At 41.1% G+C, this 19,532-nt stretch overlaps 1 protein-coding gene across 1 annotated transcript in view; it reads left to right on the forward strand.

Annotated features, from left to right (window-relative positions):
• The window catches only part of PRKG2 (protein kinase cGMP-dependent 2), a 93,216-nt gene that overhangs the window by 70,711 nt on the left and 2,973 nt on the right, over nucleotides 1-19,532 (forward strand). Inside the window, exons 11-18 of the mRNA XM_039350891.1 lie at nucleotides 3,529-3,679; nucleotides 5,120-5,256; nucleotides 6,948-7,037; nucleotides 10,303-10,444; nucleotides 11,778-11,941; nucleotides 14,473-14,595; nucleotides 16,437-16,499; nucleotides 18,787-18,853. Coding sequence (XP_039206825.1) covers nucleotides 3,529-3,679; nucleotides 5,120-5,256; nucleotides 6,948-7,037; nucleotides 10,303-10,444; nucleotides 11,778-11,941; nucleotides 14,473-14,595; nucleotides 16,437-16,499; nucleotides 18,787-18,853 — 937 coding nt within the window. The remainder of the gene's footprint in view (nucleotides 1-3,528; nucleotides 3,680-5,119; nucleotides 5,257-6,947; nucleotides 7,038-10,302; nucleotides 10,445-11,777; nucleotides 11,942-14,472; nucleotides 14,596-16,436; nucleotides 16,500-18,786; nucleotides 18,854-19,532) is intronic.

The raw sequence follows: 19,532 nt of genomic DNA on the forward strand, positions 1-19,532 counted from the left end.
TAGAATTGAATAGAATAGAATTAGAATAGAGCTGGAAGGGATCTTGGAGGTCTTCTAGTCCAGCCCCCTGCTCAAGCAGGAGAACCTATACCATCTCAGACAAGTGGCTATCTAGTCTCTTCTTTAAAATCTCCAGTGATGAAGTACCTACAACTTCTGGAGGCAAAGCTGTTCCACTGGTTGATTGTCCTCACTGTCAGGAAGTTTCTCCTTAATTCCAGGTTGCTTCTCTCCTTGACCAGTTTCCAACCATTGTTTCTTGTCCTGCCCTTTGGTCCTTTGGAGAATAATTTGATGCCCTCTTCTTGGTGGCAGCCTCTCAAATACTGAAATACTGCTATCATGTCACCCACTACCTTAACAAGAAAGGCAAGAAAGGCTGCAAAATGGGACAGAATCACTTAACAAATGTTTCGCTTAGCAACATAAATTTTGGGCTCAATTGTGGTTGTACGTCAAGGGCTACTTGTGTTCTACTGGTCTGAAATAAGAACAGGAATGAGTGCTCAGAAAAAAAGAAATAAAAATTGATTTTCCAATGCTTTTATTCTTTGCTTCATTACTGTAAACTCACAAAAGGCCCTGAGAGCTATAATCAAGTTGGATGACTGTTTATTGAACAAATTACTATTTCAGGCTATGGCTACACACACAGAGAGAGAACACAATTGATATTTAACGTCTCATGAAATGTTGCTATTTTATCAGGACTTTAAATAGCACTGTGGGCGATGCCTGGGTTTTGCATATTTTTTGACATCTGAGGGGGGGAAGGAGACCTTGTAAATTTCTTTGGGCTGCTTCACTTTTGCTTCCCTCAGATTTTCCTTCAATGGAAGATTTAAAACTCCCTTTTCCCAATTAGTTCTCCTAAGGTTTTCTCATTATTTTTCCCAGGGCTAGTACAGGTAGTCCTAGACCAGGGATAGGCAACCTTGGCTCTTTTATGACTCGTGGACTTCAACTCCCAGAATTCCTGAGCTAGCAATGCTCAGCTTGGAAACTCTCCCTTTCCCCTCAGCATGGCTGGCTCAGGAATTCTGGGAGTTGAAGTCCAAGAGTCATAAAAGAGCCAAGGTTGCCTACCTCTGGCCTAGGCCGGGGCCGCTTTATGAGTCATGGACTTCAACTCCCAGAATTCCTGAGCCAGCCATGCTGAGGGGAAAGGAAGAGGTTTCCAAGCTGAGCCATGCTGGCTCAGGAATTCTGGGAGTTGAAGTCCACGAGTCATAAAAGAGCCAAGGTTGCCTACCCCTGTTCTAGACTTACAGCAGTTGATTTAGTGACTGTTCAAAGTTACAACAGCACTGGGAAAAAAGGACTTATGACAAATATGAGCCATAAATATGGTTCATATTTATGACGGTTGCAGTGTCACATGGTCATGTGATCCCCTTTTGCGACTTTCTGACAAGCAAAGTCAAAGGGGGAGGCCAAATTCACTTAACAATTGTGTTACTAACTTAACAGCTGCAGTGATTTACTTAGCAATTGTGGCAAGAAAGGTGGTAAAATGGGGGGAAACTCACTTAACCAATGCTTCGCTTAGCAGCATCAATTTTGGGCTCAGTTATGGTCTTAAGTCGAGGACTACCTGAATTTAATTCCCTATTGTACAGCAAACTTGCATCCTTATGATAAGTATCTTCGAATTCAAGGACCTGAAAACATACCCGGCAAACTAAGCGTCCTGATTCCGTTGAGTAAGATCAGTCATGAAGCTGCAGTTTTTGTGACAGAAACACAAATCAACTGACAAAAGACACTCTCCTTCCCTTTGTTGTGATATCATAAAAAGACAGCTTTGCCCCAAGCACTGTCCTCTTGGTGTGACAGCTGCAGGATGCCTTGAATAATCAAATCCCTACAACCTGCCTCCAGAAGCTGTGAATGCTCCAACACTGGACGTTTTTAAGAAGAGACTGGACAGCCCTTTGTCTGAAATGGTATAGGATTTCCTGCCTGATCAGGGGGTTGGACTAGATGACCTCCAAGGTCCCTTCCAACTTTATTATTATTACTATTATTACACACATGTAGAAAGAGAGCGGACTCCCTCCTTCTCCCATTCCTTCCATCAGATGGTGTCCCTGCAGTCAACAAATGCCATTCAGTTTTCCATTGAAACGAATCAGGATTTCTTTCCAAATGGTGAGAAACATGGATCGTTCCTTCCACGTCTGCTTCTGGTTCCTGGTCTCCTTAGTCTCCTTTGAAAAAGTTCCAGTGGCTTTCCAGACTGTGACTGAATCCTCTCCTTCCTCCCAGCTACCTTGAGTGCCTATGTATGCACAGAAAGGCAGGCTGTAAGTCAAAATAATAAATCCATCATGAACGTCATGAGATCTAAGATTTACCACCGTTGCTGCTAAATGTCACTGTTCCGACAGATGAAACCGTTTAAAAGAACTTCAAGGCAAGGATTTCTTCCTTAAAAAGCATTTTATTTTGGAAACAAGATATTGGCACATACAAAGGTGAAACCAAGACTAAAATTCCCTCCCTCTGGTTACAAAGTTACAAGTTTCAATTCCCACCCCAATTTGCTGTCATCAATCACATTCACCAATTGTTGCAAAATGTGGGCTCTCCTCCCAGCTTTCCAACTCACCAAAATGTTATCAGCAATGACCTTGGTTCTCACACATATGAATTGTTTTAGCTAACTGAGAACTACACACACACACACACCTTCCTTCATCTAAACTAATATGTGGCAACGAAGACAAAGTGAAAATGGCTTCAGTTCGGTTTGTCACAGCGTTGACACTAGAACTCAAAAAGCAACGATACTGGAGCTAAAGCCCAGTACTGATTCTATAGCAGTGAACCTATGGCATGGGTGCCAGAGGCGGCACTCGGAGCCCTCTCTGTGGGCACACTGCCATTGCCCCAGCCTTGCTTCCCCCCTGCGATGCCCTCATCACCAGCAGCCCCCCTGGAGGAGAGTCGCCCCTGAGCGTGGCCCACGCACAGCAGCGCAGCCAAGGACATAGCAATCAGGCAGCGTAGACAAGACTGCCCTCACACCCCATCACGCACAGTTGATGCTGCGGGGCGTGGGCAGAGGGCGTGGCTGTCATGGCGCTGCTGGGCAATCTGTAACAGGCCCTGGAGGTGGTGAGTGGCCCTGTGGGCAGGCAGGGTGGGGGCGGAGCGGGGGCGGGGCAGGGGGTGGACCAGGGTGGGACCAGGTTTTGGGCACTCGGTCTCTAAAAGGTTCGCCATCACTGTTCTATAGTATTTCTGAAGAAGGTCTCCACTTTTAAGTTCTACTTAATCCTCCTGTCCACTAGACACGGCTGCAACTGCAGAGAAGAGCAACAAAGATGATTAGGGGACTGGAAGCTAAAACATATAGATCACATGAAGTGTTAATACCACTTTACAATGCCTTGGTAAGAGCACACTCGAAATACTGCACACAGTTTGGTCACCACGATGTAAAAAAAATGTTGAGACTCTAGAAAGAGTGCAGGCTGAAGCAGGCCGAACATCCTGATAGGTCTTTTTTTTTTTTTAATGCAGAGTCTCTTCCATGGAGCGACTCCCTCGTGATCTCTCTCTGGAGATGATTCAATTGACAGAAAAAGTTACCCAATTTCCTGCCTCCTGCCCTTTTCAGCACCTGGAAATTGTTGCGACTTTGGGTGTTGGTGGATTTGGAAGAGTTGAGCTTGTAAGAATTTAGCGTCTTGCTTGGGATTGGGAGAGTGATTGATACAGTTTTGTGCTTCGGTTGTCTAAGACTTGATTTCTTATGATGTTTCATTTTTTCTTTGTCCCGTCTCACAAAATTCTCCAAAGCTTTAACGAGCATCTTTTGTAAATTTAATATAAGAAAAGTACCCAGGTCACTCTTTCGGTTTGTTATTTGTATCTCTTTTAATTGTTAAAATTATCTATCTTGTCTGTCTATCTGTCTCTCTGTATTTATCTATCCTTCCATCGATCCATCCATCCATCCAACCCAACCCAACCCAACTCAACCCAGTCCAATCCAATCTATCTGTCTGTCTGTCTGTCTGTCTGTCTGTCTATCTATCCATCCACCCACCCGCCCACTCCACTCCACTCCATTCACTCCACTCCAATTCAATTCAATCCATCCATCCATCCATCCATCTATCCATTCACCCACCCACCCACTCCAATCCATCCATCCATCCATCCATCCATCCATCCATCCATCCATCCATCCACCATCTAGCTAGCTATCCATCCATCCATCCATCCATCCATCATCATCTATCTCTCATCTTTATTATTTTCACAAACTCAAGCCCGTGTTGGTTTCTTTGATATATCCAGTTTAGCACCTTACTATATTATTCTTGCAGCCTGTCATTTTTAAATCAATTTTCAGATCAGTCTTGCTCCCCCATCCCAGAAAAGGACTACTAAAAGATCATCTATCTATGCTCTAAAAAAATTTATACATATGCTGAAGTCCACTGTTTTTGGTGAAAACAATAGTTTGGGCATATGTTAATGTTTTGCTGAATGGCAGATCCAATATGCTTGACAAAATTGTCTTATTGGAAGTGATCCTCTGCTTACATTCTTGGTTACAGTATTAAGGTTTAAAACACATTGCAAGAACTTGTTCCTAAACCTGGGAGTCCTTGAGATGTATTGACTTCATCTCCAAGAATTAATTCTCCAAAAAGCAGGATCACTGCTGAGAATTCTGAGAATTGAAGTCCAAATATCTAGAACAGGGATCTCCAAACCTGGCAACTTTATGACTCAACTCTCAGAATTCTTCATGCTTGCTGGAGAATTCTGGGAGTTGAAGTCCACAAGTCATAAAATTGTCAAGTTTGGACACCCTTGATCTAGAACAGAGGTGTCAAACTGCCGGCCCGCAGGTCAGATGCGTTGCACCGAAACTGCGCCCACCCCACTGCCGGCAATGGGGAAAAAGTTGCGAAATGTCACGACACATCAGGTGACGTTGCGAGTTTAACACCACTGATCTAGAAGGTGCCAATTGAGGGAGGGAGCATTACATCTTGGATTTACAATTCTATTCTGCTGTTATTCTGAAGAATTTGAAAAAGGGAGAGAACTCATGTTTATGATTCTGACATTATATTTTCTTTTCCGGTGACTTCAGGTGAAAGTTAAGAACGAGAACATAGCATTTGCCATGAAATGCATTAAGAAGAAGCACATAGTGGATACCAAGCAACAGGAACATATTCATTCCGAAAAGAAAATTCTAGAAGAGGCCTGTTCGCCATTCATTGTGAAGTAATTTTTAAAAATTATTTATATAAACCTATTTCTTAAAAAAAAAGATCTCTTTCAAAAAATGACACGGTCTGGATAGGGCAGGGGTAGGCAACCTTGACTCTTTTATGATTCGTGGACTTCAACTCCCAGAATTCCTGAGCCAACATGGCTCAGCTTGGAAACTTCTCCCTTTCCCCTCAGCATGGCTGGCTCAGGAATTCTGGGAGTTGAAGTCCATGAGTCATAAAAGAGCCAAGGTTGTCTACCCCTGGAATAGGGCATCACTGTTTCTTCACACTGTTCCAGAAACCATGAATCTCATTGTCACTCTCCATTCCTCAACACGTTCTTATCTCCTGCAATTCCCTTTTTGGGCTGTTTTTCAATAGTTGGAACTTGTGACAATATGTTTTTACTTAACGAGAAAAGTTGAGGATACTGGATTCGTTGTCCTTGCATCACTCGTCGTATATAGTGAGTAGTTGCATTTAGTGGAGAACTTTCCATGGAACTCTTATATACAGGTAGTCCTCGACTTGCAACAGTTCATTTAGTGAGCATTCAAAGTTACAACGGCACTGAAAAAAGTGACTTACGACCATTTTTCATACAATTATTGCAACGTTCCCCCTGGCCACATGATCAGAATTCAAGATGCTTGGTAACCCCTTCATATATATGACGGTTGCTGTGTCCTGGGGTTATTTGCCACCTTCTGACAAGCAAAGTCAATGGGGAAGCCAGATTCACTTAACAATTGTGTTACTAACTTAACAATTGCAGCAATTCACTTAACAACAGAAAAGTCATAAAATGGGGCAAAACTCACTTAACAAATGTTTCACTTAGCAAGATAAATTTGGGGCTCAGTTGTGGTTGTAAGTAGAGGACTACCTGTACTTTAGATCAGAGATCACCAACCTTTTCAAGCTGGTGGCTTAGAGGGAAAGAAAGCAGCTGCACACACCGCACACATGCAAACAGGGCCACACATGAACAGGGCCGCGCGCACCCGTACGGGGCTAACGCCCCCATATGTGCACAGGCGCTAGCCCCACTGCTACTAGCCCCATGCGCATGCGCAAACAGGCCACACAGCCCACACGGTGCTAGTGGCCTTGTTTGCACAGGCTCTAACCTCACCGCGGCTAGTCCCGTGCGCATGCGCAAACAGGTCTGCGGGCATTAGCGTGAGTGGGGGAGAGTGCACGCATACGTGCGCACACTGGCCAGCCTGCCCTGTGGCCCGGTGGCCAGTAGGCCACGGCCCAGCAGTGGGCCACGGACCATAGGTTGGGACCCCTGTTTTATATTTCTGATTTTTCTAGGTTTTCAAACATACAGAGAACCTTTACAAGTAGAAGACTATTTCACTCAATTGCCCACTATTATCCTCCACTGTCGATGGGTGATTTGAACCTGAATGATGTTTATAACAAACTTTATGAAAAGGACACATTTTCTCCTCTACAAACAAACTTCTTCCACCAAGTTTTTAATTCTAGGTGATTGTTCATGAATGGCCCCCTTGGTTGGGTTGATCAATATTCTTTGTGTTCTCATTTTACCCAGGGACTCCAGATTTTGGAGTTGTTCCAACATGCACGCAGTGCTATAGAAATGTGATTATTGTTATGTTAGATGCATTTTATCTTCAACTAGAACTATTTGCCTATTGTTTCTTTCTCTCTCTTTTTAACGTGCTTCAGGTTGTATCGTACCTTCAAAGACAACAAATATGTTTATATGCTCTTAGAAGCCTGTCTTGGAGGTGAACTATGGAGCATCCTCAGGGACAGGTATTATTATTATTATTATTATTATTATTATTATTATTATTATTTACCCATTTTTATATTTTTATTTAAAGAATGGCATTATACAGGTAGTCCTCAACTTACGACCACAACTGAGCCCAAAATTTCTGTTGCTAAGCAAGACATTTATTTAGTGAATTTTGCCCCATTTTTACGATTTTTCTTGCCCTAGTTCTCAAATGAATCTCTGCAGTTGTTAAATTAAATACACAGTTGTTAAGTGAATCTGAGAGGGATCTCGGAGTCCTAGTGGACAATCACTTAAATATGAGCCAGCAATGTGCTGCAGCTGCCCAAAAGGCCAACATAGTGCTAGGCTGCATTAACAGAGGGATAGAATCAAGATCACGTGAAGTGTTAATACCACTTTACAATGCCTTGGTAAGGCCACACTTGGACTACTGCATCCAGTTTTGGTCACCACGATGTAAAAAAGATGAGACTTTAGAAAGAGTACAGAGAAGAGCAACAAAGATGATTAGGGGACTGCAGGCTAAAACATATAAGGAACGGTTGCTAGAATTGGGTATGTCTAGTTTAACAAAGAGAAGGATGAGGGAGGACATGATAGCAGTGTTCCAATATCTCAGAGGCTGTCACAAAAAAGAGGGAGTCAAGCTATTCTCCAAAGCGCCTGCAGGCAGGACAAGAAGCAACGGATGGAAACTAACCAAGGAGAGAAGCAACCTAGAACTAAAGAGAAACTTCCTGACAGTTAGAACAATTAACCAGTGGAACAACCTGCCTCCAGAAGTGGTGAATGCTCCAACACTGGAAGTTTTTAAGAAGAGACTAGACAGCCATTTGTCCGAAATAGTATACAGTTTTCTGCCTGAGCAGGGGGTTGGACTAGATGACCTCCAAGATCCCTTCCAACTTTATTATTATTATTAAGTTATAACAACATTGAACAGGCCTTATGACTGTTTTTCACACTTATGACCACTGCAGCATCCCTGTAGTCACATGATCAAAATTCAGAGGCTTGGCAACTGACGTGTATTTATAACAGTTGCAGTGTCCCAAATTCATGTCATCTCCTTTTTCGACTTAACAAGCAATGTCAATGGGGGAAGTCAGATTCACCAAACAACTGTGTTAATAATAAGTTCATCGATTCACTTAACAGCTGTGAAAGAAAGGTTGTAAAATGAGGCAAAACTCATTTAACTGTCATGCTTAGCAATATTTGGGCTCAATTGTGGTCGTAGGTCGAGGACTACCTGCAGTAGGAATCTGGATTGTTGATAAAATGAAGTGATGTTTGATCTCAGCCTGCAACTTGATCCTATGCAGATTTACCTGGTAGTAAATCTATTGACTTGAGTGGTGCTTACTCCCCAAAATTGAGTCTTGGATTTATTTTATTTCATACAACTTAAAATGGACTTTTCAGTCAAAGGCACGAAAGGAAATACCAGATTAATATTTAAAATATAACCAAGTATTTTGTTTTTATGAACGTATGAGAAAGAAAATGTGAATATACATTTGCAAAATATGGTGATCAATTTCTTTACCTAGCGTGGGAAATTCCAAATCTTGGATCCTAATATAATGTATCTTAGGAACTGAATTGTTAGAGACTGATCAAGAAGTGGAGTTTAGAGTTATGGGGTGACTGAAAATAACACTGTGAAGTGTTAATACCACTTTACCACGTGTGCCTGGCTGAGGAATTCTGGGAGTTGAAGTCCACAAGTCATAAAAGGGCCAAGTTTGAAGGCCCCTGGTATAGGACTTCTTGCCTCAGCATGAGGTCAAACTCCAACTCTGTTATTTTGTTGAAATAACAATTCAAGTCTGATTGCTGTAAAAAAAGGCCAATTCCATGCTTGAAATTATTAGGAAGGAAATTTAAAAAAAAAACCAACAATAATCCAATGCAGTAATATTCTTGTATAAATCTATGGTGAGACCACAATTGGTATCGATTAGCAGACCAGAAAAGCAATCATATAAAATTGAAAAAAGGGCAGCCAGAATTATTATGGATGAACAAAGACTAAGAGCGTCTGGGATTTTGGTAGGGCGTTAAGGAAGTTATGATACAGGTATTAAAAATTAGCCATGATATATAAAAATGTAGATCGCTTTTTCTCCCTGACAGTCTTCATTCATTAAAACTAAATTAAAACTAAATGTAGGGGAATGATCAAAGGAAGGGCATAATTAAATGACAGGATTTGGTTCCATCAGATGTTGTGATAGCCACTAATTTAAACAGGGCCTGAAGAAATTAATGGGAAAATGGATTATCGCTGTCTACTAGACTTGAATGCTTAATAGCAACTCAAGAATCACAGTGGCCCTTTGAATATCATCTGCTGAGGAGTCCCAGGGAAAAGGGAAGAGGTTAAATGTCTTTTAGATTAGTGTCATCAGCCTATGATGGAAATAAGTAACTTTCCAAGCAATATTTTCCCTCTTTCAACATCCTTCTCCTGGATGTTGTTGTTGTTAACTGCAAAGTCGTGTCCGACCCGTCACGACCCCATGGACAATGTTCCTCCAGGTCTTCCTGTCCTCTACCATCTTCTGGAGTCCATTTAAATTCACACCTACTGCTTCAGTGACTCCATCCAGCCACCTCATTCTCTGTCGTCCCCTTCTTCTATTGCCCTCAATCTTTCCCAGTATCAGGCTCTTCTCCAGTGAGTCCTTCCTTCTCATTAGGTGGCCAAAGTACTTGAGTTTCAACTTCAGGATCTGGCCTTCTAAAGAGCAGTCGGGGTTGATCTCTTCTAGGACTGACCGGTTTGAACGCCTTGCAGTCCAAGGGACTCTCCTGGATGTTGACCCCTATACTTTTGTATGCTGTGAGGATAATTTTACTTCAACACAACTGATGATTTTGGGTATACACTGAATTACTTTATTGATGATTTCTTCTATTTTGTTATGTTCGTGATTTTTACTGTATCTCTTCAGAGTCTACTAAGACTGGAAGAGGAAAGATTGAAAATAATTTGACAATGAAAGCAATCTTTCTTTCTCTTTCTTTTTCTCTCCTTCTTTCATTCCTTCTATCCTCCATCCCTCCTTCCTTCCTTCTTTCTCTTTCTCTTTCTTCCTCCCTCCCTCCCTCCATTTATTTATTTATTTATATATCTTTCTCTCCTTCTATCATTCCTTCTACCCTTAATTCATTTCCTTCCTTCCTTCCTTCCTTCCTTCCTTCCTTCCTTCCTTCCTTCCTTCCTTCCTTCCTTCCTTTCTTTCTTTCTTTCTTTCTTTCTTTTTTCAGGAGTAGTTTTGATGAAACCACTACAAAGTTCTGTGTTGGGTGTGTGACAGAAGCTATTGAATATTTGCATTCTATGAGTATAATCTACAGGGATTTGAAACCAGAAAATTTAATTTTGGATGCCCAGGGTTATATAAAGTTGGTAAGTTTTTTTAAAAAAAGAAATATAGGGGCATTGTTAAGAAAAGTTTGTTTTGCATTTGATAAGGTAAGATAAGGTAAGGTAAGGTAAGATAAGATAAGATAAGATAAGATAACCTTTATTGTCATTTTTTTACTGTGGGCACAACAGCACTCATCAAAAATGAAATTTAGTTGCCCGCTCTCAAAGTGAAACACATACATGACGCACACCTAAACATACTATGAACAACATATGTATAGACCCACATCCCTACATATACGTAGCAAATAAATATTAAATACTGTCCATCTTGAATATATAACGGAAGGAGGAAGCTTGAGAGTTCACAAGGCTAATGCTGTGTGGAATGAAACTATGCAACCATTCAAAGGAAAGTTTAAGAATGCTTATATCTTTACACATTTATGCTACTGAAAATAAAATTATTTTATCTTGAATGTTAGGAAGAAATATCATTGTGGAAAGACATATATTGATTTATACTTACATGCTAACACAAATGCATTTACAGTATATATTATTTTTCATTAGAGACAATCCTGACTCTTTCTTTGCTAAACTGGTAATATATTTTCCTGTCAATTTCCCACGCACTAACAAGTTCCTGCAGTGTTTACAGTTGATCAAAACTATAGAGTGAGAAGGGTATATATTGGGGATTTCAGATGTGGAATAGGAATATTCTTTATTGGCCAAGTGATTGGACAGACAAGGAATTTGTCTGCTGAGCATAAGCTCTCAGTATACATACAAGCAACAAAGTGGTAGGTCATAGATCATGAATCATAAGATACAATAATAAATCATAAGATACAAACAAATGACAAATCATAAGACCCCAATAGGAGAAGGTAGTAGGAAAGATGAGAAAATGAGAAAGATGAGAAGGATAATAGCAATACAGCCCTACTACATGGGTAAATGTCTTTAGGCATAAGACAGTGCTTGCAGTCAAATTCCAATTACTAAGTCTTGCAGTCAAATTCCAATTACTAAGGACTAATAGCAAAAGATAGCTTGCTACTCTTTTGGTTATACTCTTCCCAAGATGTATCTAGTAGCCACTGTATGAGGAAGAATATTGAATCCATCTCAGTAGAACAGTGTTTCCCAAACTTGACAATTTTAAGGCATGTGGACTTCAACTCCCAGAATTCCACAGCCAGCAATGCTGGCTGTGGAATTCTGGGAGTTGAAGTCCACATGCCTTAAAATTGTCAAGTTTGGGAAACACTGCAGTAGAAGATCTTATAACAGACAGAAACAAGAAAAATAACCTGAGGTAAAACTATCCAGTAACAGCCTCTTCTTCTCTTCTTTGACCCACAAGGTTGACTTTGGGTTTGCTAAGAAAATCAGAGCAGGGCAGAAGACCTGGACCTTCTGTGGGACTCCTGAATATGTCGCACCTGAAGTCATTTTGAATAAAGGCCATGATTTCAGTGTGGATTTTTGGTCCCTCGGAATCCTTGTGTATGAACTGCTTACAGGAAAGTATGTCCCAGGAGACTGGATTCTTCTGGCCTAGACTGAGGGCCATATTGGGTTCATAAGGTTTATGCTTATAAAATGAGAGAGGGGCCCATAGCTCAAGGGTTGTACACAACTCTTGTCCTACATCTGAGAATTGTTTCTACTTCATCTTTGGGTATGCAAGAAACAGAGAAGGTTTGGTGTAGAACAGCCCAGAAAGCAAAAAGGGGCACACTGTGCTCACTATCAGTTGCAATTGCTGATTGTTTTTTTCAAGTTGTGAGGTGCCCTTTGTATGGCAACTATTTTTCAGCTGTGTTTCATGGCAAGGTTGCCAAAATTGTAGCTCATTAGTCTTATATTTGTGCCCTCCTTTGAAGGGATAGGGCTAAAAATTTGGATTTTTTTCTTTACATTGGGACATTTGAAGGAGCAAGGGTATACTTTAAGCCTTGCAGAAGACTTAAAGAATCTATAGAAAGCCACTTTGGTCTAGTCTAGTGGCTAAGACACCAGGCTAAAAAGCAGGAGACGGTGAGTTCTAGTCCCGTCTTAGCCATGAAAGCCAGCTGGATGACTTTGAGCCATCTCTCTCTCAGCCCCTCATAGGATTGTTGTGGGAAAAAGTAGAAGGAGCAAGGTGTATTGGTTATGTTCTCTGCCTTAAGTTTAAAAATAATAAAGACGGGATACAGATAAATAAATAAAACATTAGTCTTTAAAATCTCTAAACCCAAAATATATGTCAAGTGCAGGAAATGAAGAGTCCAGGCAATTCAAAAAGAATATAGCTTTATTATAAGCTAATGCTCTCTACAAAAATCTGAACAGCTAATGGTAAAAGCAAATAGATGGTAGATGTAAGTCAACAGAATTCAAGATGGGCTGGACTTAGATCTCCTGTGGTATGAAGGAACTGGAGACTGATGACGTGCTTGACCCCTTTCCTTGGGCTCAGCCTGGTCATCTCCTACAACAGTGGTTCCCAACCTTTTCTATACCCCGCACCCCTTACAAAAGTTTGAAATAACAGCAACAAATTATGCTATAATTTTGAAAACCCAAGTTTTCGCACCCCCTGGAATATCGTCTCGCACCCCTGGTTGGGAACCCTTGTCCTACAATATAGCTTGTCTCCACTCAGTTTTGAAGTGATATGCTCATAAATTCTGATACAGGGTTTATTTTGTACTTCCTTTAGCTAATGGAAGTGACATTTCTCTGTTTCACAAGGAGGAGGAATAAATGCTACGGTAGTATCTGCAATTAGACTGTCCTTATAACGGCAAGACTAAAAGTGTGTAGCTGGGTAGGTGTCTTCCCGAGTTACAGGCCATTGTAGGCAGATAATCTTGGGCCAGAAAGAACTAATAGTCTTATGTCTATGGAGATTCTCAGTCGTCCAGATCTTGGTTGTCCAGAAGGTAATTTTTCAAGAGGCAACTGGATTTCTTTCTTCCTTCCTTCCTTCCTTCCTTCCTTCCTTCCTTCCTTCCTTCCTTCCTTCCTTCCTTCCTTCCTTCCTTCCTTCTTTCTTTTCTTTTCTTTTCTTTTCTTTTCTTTTCTTTTCTTTTCTTTTCTTTTTTTGAAGACATTTCACTTCTCTGAAGAAGCTTCTTGGATGAGAAGCCAAACATCTTCAAATTAAAACAAGAAAGTCCAGTTGCCTCTAGAAAACCACCTTTGGGACAACTAACAGTCTTGATTTGGAGACCCTGGCATTAGGCTGTACTCAGCCTTGACATTTCCTGGGTATAAACATCAATCCTCACATTTTGGTTCAACCTAACTACAGGTAGTCCTTTACTTACAACCGTTCTTTTAGTTACCGTTTGAAGTTACAACAGCACTGAAAAAAGCGATTTATGACCGTTTTTCGCACTTAACAACCATGGCAGCATTCCCCATTGTCAGGTGATCAAAACTGAGATGCCTGGCAACTGATTCATATTTATGATGTCCCGGGATCATGTGATCACCTTTTACAACCTTCTGACGAGCAAAGTCAATGAGGAAGCCAGATTCACTGTACAGTCATGTCACTAACTTAACATCTGCAGTGATTCACTTAACAACCGTGGCAAAAAGTTTGCAAAATGGTGCAAAACTCACTTCACAATTGTCTTGCTTAGTGGCATAAATTTGGGGCTCAGTTTTGGCTGTAAGTTGAGGACTACCTATGAATCCCCCCTAAAAATCATCTGAAACCCAAAACACAGCTGATGAGAAAAACCAGTTTGTGATTCATCTAAATCCTGTCTTTGTTTAGAGCAGGGGTAGGCAACTTTGGCTCTTTTATGACTCGTGGACTTCAATTCCCAGAATTCCTGAGCCAGCATGGCTCAGCTTGGAAATCTCTCCCTTTCCCCTCAGCATGGCTGGCTCAGGAATTCTGGGAGTTGAAGTCCACAAGTCATAAAAGAGCCAAGGTTGCTTACCCCTGGTTTAGAGGAACAGCCTAGCATGTGAGGAAAACACACAATTTCTTTTTTCATAATCATGCATCTTCTTTTCCTCCCCTTCCCTCAATTTTGAAATGACACCTACTGAAGTCCTCCCTTTACTGGAATCGATCAAATGATGACCTACAATTCGATTTTAAAAGGCGTTGAGAGACTGGACTTCCCCAGAATAGTAACCAAGCGCCCTGAGGATTTGATTCGACGGCTTTGCAGGTGAGGGAAGAACAATTGTGTTGCAGAGGTGTGAGGAGAATAATTGAGCTACGTTGTATTTCTTTTAACACCCAATATCCAGCCAGATTTTAATCTAAAATCTTATGTTCGTTGGTGTTATTAAGCAGTGTAATTCCATACAGATCTATTTAGACCAGCGTTTCTCAACCGTGGCAACTTGAAGATGGGTGAACTTCAACTCCCAGAATTCCCACATGACCTGAAGTGTTTCTCTGACATTTTTCATCATGGCGTTAAGCTAACGCAACAGTCATTAAGCAAATGTAGCAGTCATTAAGTGAATCCACTCAGTCAAATGCCATTTTTTTGCCAACAACTAGCAAAAAATGTTGCAGATCGTGGTCACGTGACCACAGAGGTGGATGAGTGGTTACAACCATTTACAATCGCTCTGAAGTGCTTTACAGGCTATAAAGGACCTCTTTGGTGGCTATAAAGGACCTCTTTGGTTTACATAATAAATGTAAACACTCATTAAGTGACTGGTCATTATTCAAGGACTACCTGTATAATACCTTCAGCAGAATTTCTTGATGTTCTGTCCCCATTTTTCAAACAGAATGGACACCATAAATCTTCATTTCTATGCCTTGAATAATATTTCACATAATCATGCTCTTAGTCTCTTGCTTTTAATTAACCTACAGCCATTTTAATTATATATATGGATCATGGGAAGCCTTGAGCTGTCAAACCACTAATGTGCAAGGAAGCAGTGTAAATCAATCTTGTGGATCACATTTGGCTGTTAGAAATTAATATCTGATTATTATGGGAATTGCTTCAGACCCATTGATATATACTGTAATTGCCCTAAACAGGGGTTCTCAACCTTGGCAACTTTAAGACTTGTGGACTTCAACTCCCAGAATTCCTCAGCCAGCTTTGCTGGCTGAGGAATTCTGGGAATTGAAGTCCACAAGTCTTAAAGTTGCCAAGGTTGAGAACCCCTTCCCTAACAGATACTGAATAAGTCATTCGTTTTAATCCTCTGACTAGGAGAAGTTTGCATTTTTTTTTTAAATGATACCAAGCTTAGATTTTGAGACTCCTCAAACATTTCATGAAGTAAAGAACCTGCAGCTGGACTCAGTCATCCAGGTCACAGTTATCCCAAAGATGCTTTTTCACAAGGCAACTGGACTTTCTTGTTTTTCTTTGAAGATGTTTCGCTTTTCATCCAAGAAGCTTCTTCAACCTCTTTGGGATAGATTCCTGGAGAATAAGGCTATTAATGGGCAAAGCTCTATGCCACTTTTCTGGTCACCCATATACACCAAAAACATCAGTGAACTTGTAGATTTCTTTGTCTTCAAGTTCCATGTTCCTTTCCCATAGCAGACATGGCATCTAAAATATCTGCTCAAACGATCACATATGCACACCAGCCAGAAGGATTGGAAATCCTTCAGCTGCCCCACAGATTATCCATGGATAGTACAATGTATAGTAAAGTGTTAAACCTGAGAAGATATACAATTTGGTCTGTCACCAGGTCAGCCCTGTGTCACCAGTTGCCTTTGAGCCAGTCTCTTGTTTTGAGCTCAGCCCACCTCAGTTACTGGATAAGAAAAAAATAAGAAGACATCCCTGTACACCCCCTTTCAGCTCCCAAAGAAAAAATATAAATAATAATAACCATGGTAATAATAAATCGATTCCCTCCCAATCACTTTTATCCTGCAAATCAAGCTGGAGATTCTCAAGTCTCTGAGGTGCACCAGGAAATTAATGATGGAGTTATGTAGATATTTTCTAAATTATAAAGTGTGTACTCATCCTCTTCCTCTGTCTGTCTCTTACTCACAAATGTACACTAGACAAAGTCCTACAGAGAGATTAGGAAATCTGAAGAATGGAATCCATGACATTAAGAGGCACAGGTAAATTGTATTTGTTTGTGTGTTAGTGTATATATTTATTTATATGTTTAATTTTTTTGTTTATTAAATTTATTGGCTGCCCATCCTACCACAGGGTAAAGGTTTAAAGATTTGGGTAGTAATCAATGAAGAGTTTGACTATACATAAATTCTCTCATTTTACTGCTGTCATTGATTTTAATGCTTAAGAGAAGCGTTTGTAACTGCGGCCCTCAGGCCAAATTAACAGTCAGGCTGGTTTCAATGTACAATTGTACAGTATATCTTGGCCTCAGTTCAGATCCCAAAGGCAGGAGACCAGTGAAGATCACTAGTTAGGGCCAACACTCCCTTCCTTGAAGTGTCTGATGCTTTTAACAAAGAAAAGATACCGTCAGGAGCTGGAAGAAGAGATAACAATACGGAAAGCTGCCCCCACGTTTTGGCTGTAGACCCCAATTGCTTGTCTGACCCGGGTATGGCAGATAGTCCCCAACAGATAAGCTGTAGGAATGATGTGCTGAATAACTGCAAAAAGGTTAAACATATAGTAATAGTAATAGTAGTAACGTTGGAAGGGACCTTGGAGGTCATCTAGTCCAACCCCCTGCTCAGGCAGGAAACCCTACACCATTTTGGACAAATGGCTGTCCAGTCTCTTCTTAAAAACTTCCAGTGTTGGAGCATTTACTGCTTCTGGAGGCAAGCCCTTCCACTGATTAATTGTTCTCACTGTCAGGAAGTTTCTCCTTAGTTCTAGGTTGCTTCTCTCCTTGATATTCTGGCGTTAACACAAAGGAAGGTAACCCAAAACTCTGGTATTATAGTGGTATGTGGGAATGACCTTGGAAGACATGATGAAGAGATACAAACAAGGCAACTGGCATGCAAAAGATTTCTTGGCCCACAGAAGGAGGAAGGGCATACAAAACATTTCAGAAGGAAATCCCCCCCCCCCTATTTTCCAGAGAGTAAAAGGGGAGGAAGGGGGAAATACAGGTAGTCCTCAACCACTAGTTTAGTCACCATTCGAAGTTATAAGGACACTGAAAAAAGTCATTTATGACTTTGTAGCATCCCCATGGTCACATATCAAAAATCAGACACTTGTCAACTGGCTCGTATTTATGATGGTTGCGGTGTCCTGGGCTCATGTGATCACTTTTTGTGACCTGAGAAGCAAAGTCAATGTGGGAGCCAGATTCACTTAACAACCGTGTTACTAACGTGACAGTTAAGTGTTGTGATTCACTTAACAACTGTGGCAAGAAAGATCATAACATGGTGCAAAATTCACTTTATCAGCCGTCTTACTTAGCAACAGAAATTTTGGGCTCAATTGTGGTCGTGAGTCAAGGACTACCTATACTTTGGGTTTTGCAAGATTCTGTTAATGTGGCCTTAGAACAGGGGTAGGCCACCTTGGCTCTTTTATGACTCGTGGACTCCAACTCCCAGAATTCCTGAGCCAGCATGGCTCAGCTTATTTATTTATTTATGAGACTTATATACCGCTTTAAGTGCAAGCACTCTCTAAGCGGTGTACACCAGTAAGCAATGTATATATATATTTACATTGCCCCCAACAATCTGGGTCCTCATTTTACCTACCCCGGAAGGATGGAAGGCTGAGTCAACCTTGAGCCGGTGAGATTTGAACCGCTGACCTGCTGAACACAGTCAGCTAAAGTGGCCTGCAGTACTGCACTCTAACTGCTGCGCCACCTCGGCTCTTTTCTTGGAAACTTTCCCTTTCCCCTCAGCATGGCTGGCTCAGGAATTCTGGGAGTTGAAGTCCACGAGTCATAAAAGAGCCAAGGTGGCCTACCCCTGCCTTAGAACAAAGTAGAATTAGCTCATCAAGTCATGTTTCCCCTCGGGACTAGCTAGAAAAGCTGGTATCAATCTTGCAAGACTAAAGATACAAATCTCCCACCCTTGCTTTTAGTCCTGATAAGAATTTCTTTCTCCACCCAGTATGCAGCTGCAGGCTCCACTGTCTCTTATCTAATCAATCCCTAGATAGGATCTGTTCTGTTTCTCACAATCATCCCCACTTAGCATTATAGCAGTCCACTGGTAGAAAACGTAGGGCAGACAGGTTTCGGTGTGTAACAGGGAGGATTTATTATGGACTTATTTATTATGGACCCTTGACAGATGACAGGACACTGCAGCCCTTGAACAGAAAAAATATTCTCCAATATCCATCCCTATTTTAACAGTAAGATGCAGTGGCAGGTTTGTTTGGGACCATAAGTGGGACACCAGTTAAATAACCGTCTTGCTGTTTAACTTTCCATTCTAGGTGGCTGAATGGTTTTAACTGGGAAGGACTCAAAGCAATGAAGTTGTCATCACCCCTAAAAAGAGAGGTACTCAAGCAGTCCCTTTTAAATTAATGATCAGCTACATGCACAAGCCAGTGTCTCATTTTTATCAGGAACAGTATTACTGGAGTTCCCCTTTAAGATATGTGTTATGAAGATGCCACAGAGGTACTGTTCCCTCCACACTAATTTGGGTCAGTGGGGACAGAGTTATTGTATTGTGGACCTATCAACAACGAGTTGGTTGGCTCATTTCATCCCTTATAACTCCAAATATATCTAATTATGACAAAGTTAAAATAACACAACCTAAGTCAGTTATGTTGTAGGGGCACCTATACAAATTAATTTGTTTTGACCATCTAATCCTCCAGAAAAATCTGGAGAGGAATGTCCAGAAGAGAAAACCTCTCTGTTACAGACCTCACTAGCAAAGCCTGGTGTTGTACAACACATCTCCGAACACTGATTGGCTGTAATCCCCAATCCATACCCATGGTTGCCTAGTCAGCCAATAGGAAAGAGGCTTGTAATGAAATGAAGTCTTGCCAAGACCTTCCCATGCAAGGCCTGATGGGACATCAGGCAGAAATGGCAGAAATTGGATCCAAAGGGGTAGCTGGGCATGGGCTTTATTGTGATTGTCACGTGTTAAGCCCAACATAGGGCATAATAATTTGATGGGATCTGGTAGCAAAATATCTCTTTTAAGATTTTGTTCAAG

Source organism: Crotalus tigris, unplaced genomic scaffold, assembly GCF_016545835.1.
Source record: "Crotalus tigris isolate CLP2741 ecotype Arizona unplaced genomic scaffold, ASM1654583v1 scf7180000018362.2422785, whole genome shotgun sequence".
Lineage (NCBI taxonomy): Eukaryota > Metazoa > Chordata > Lepidosauria > Squamata > Viperidae > Crotalus > Crotalus tigris.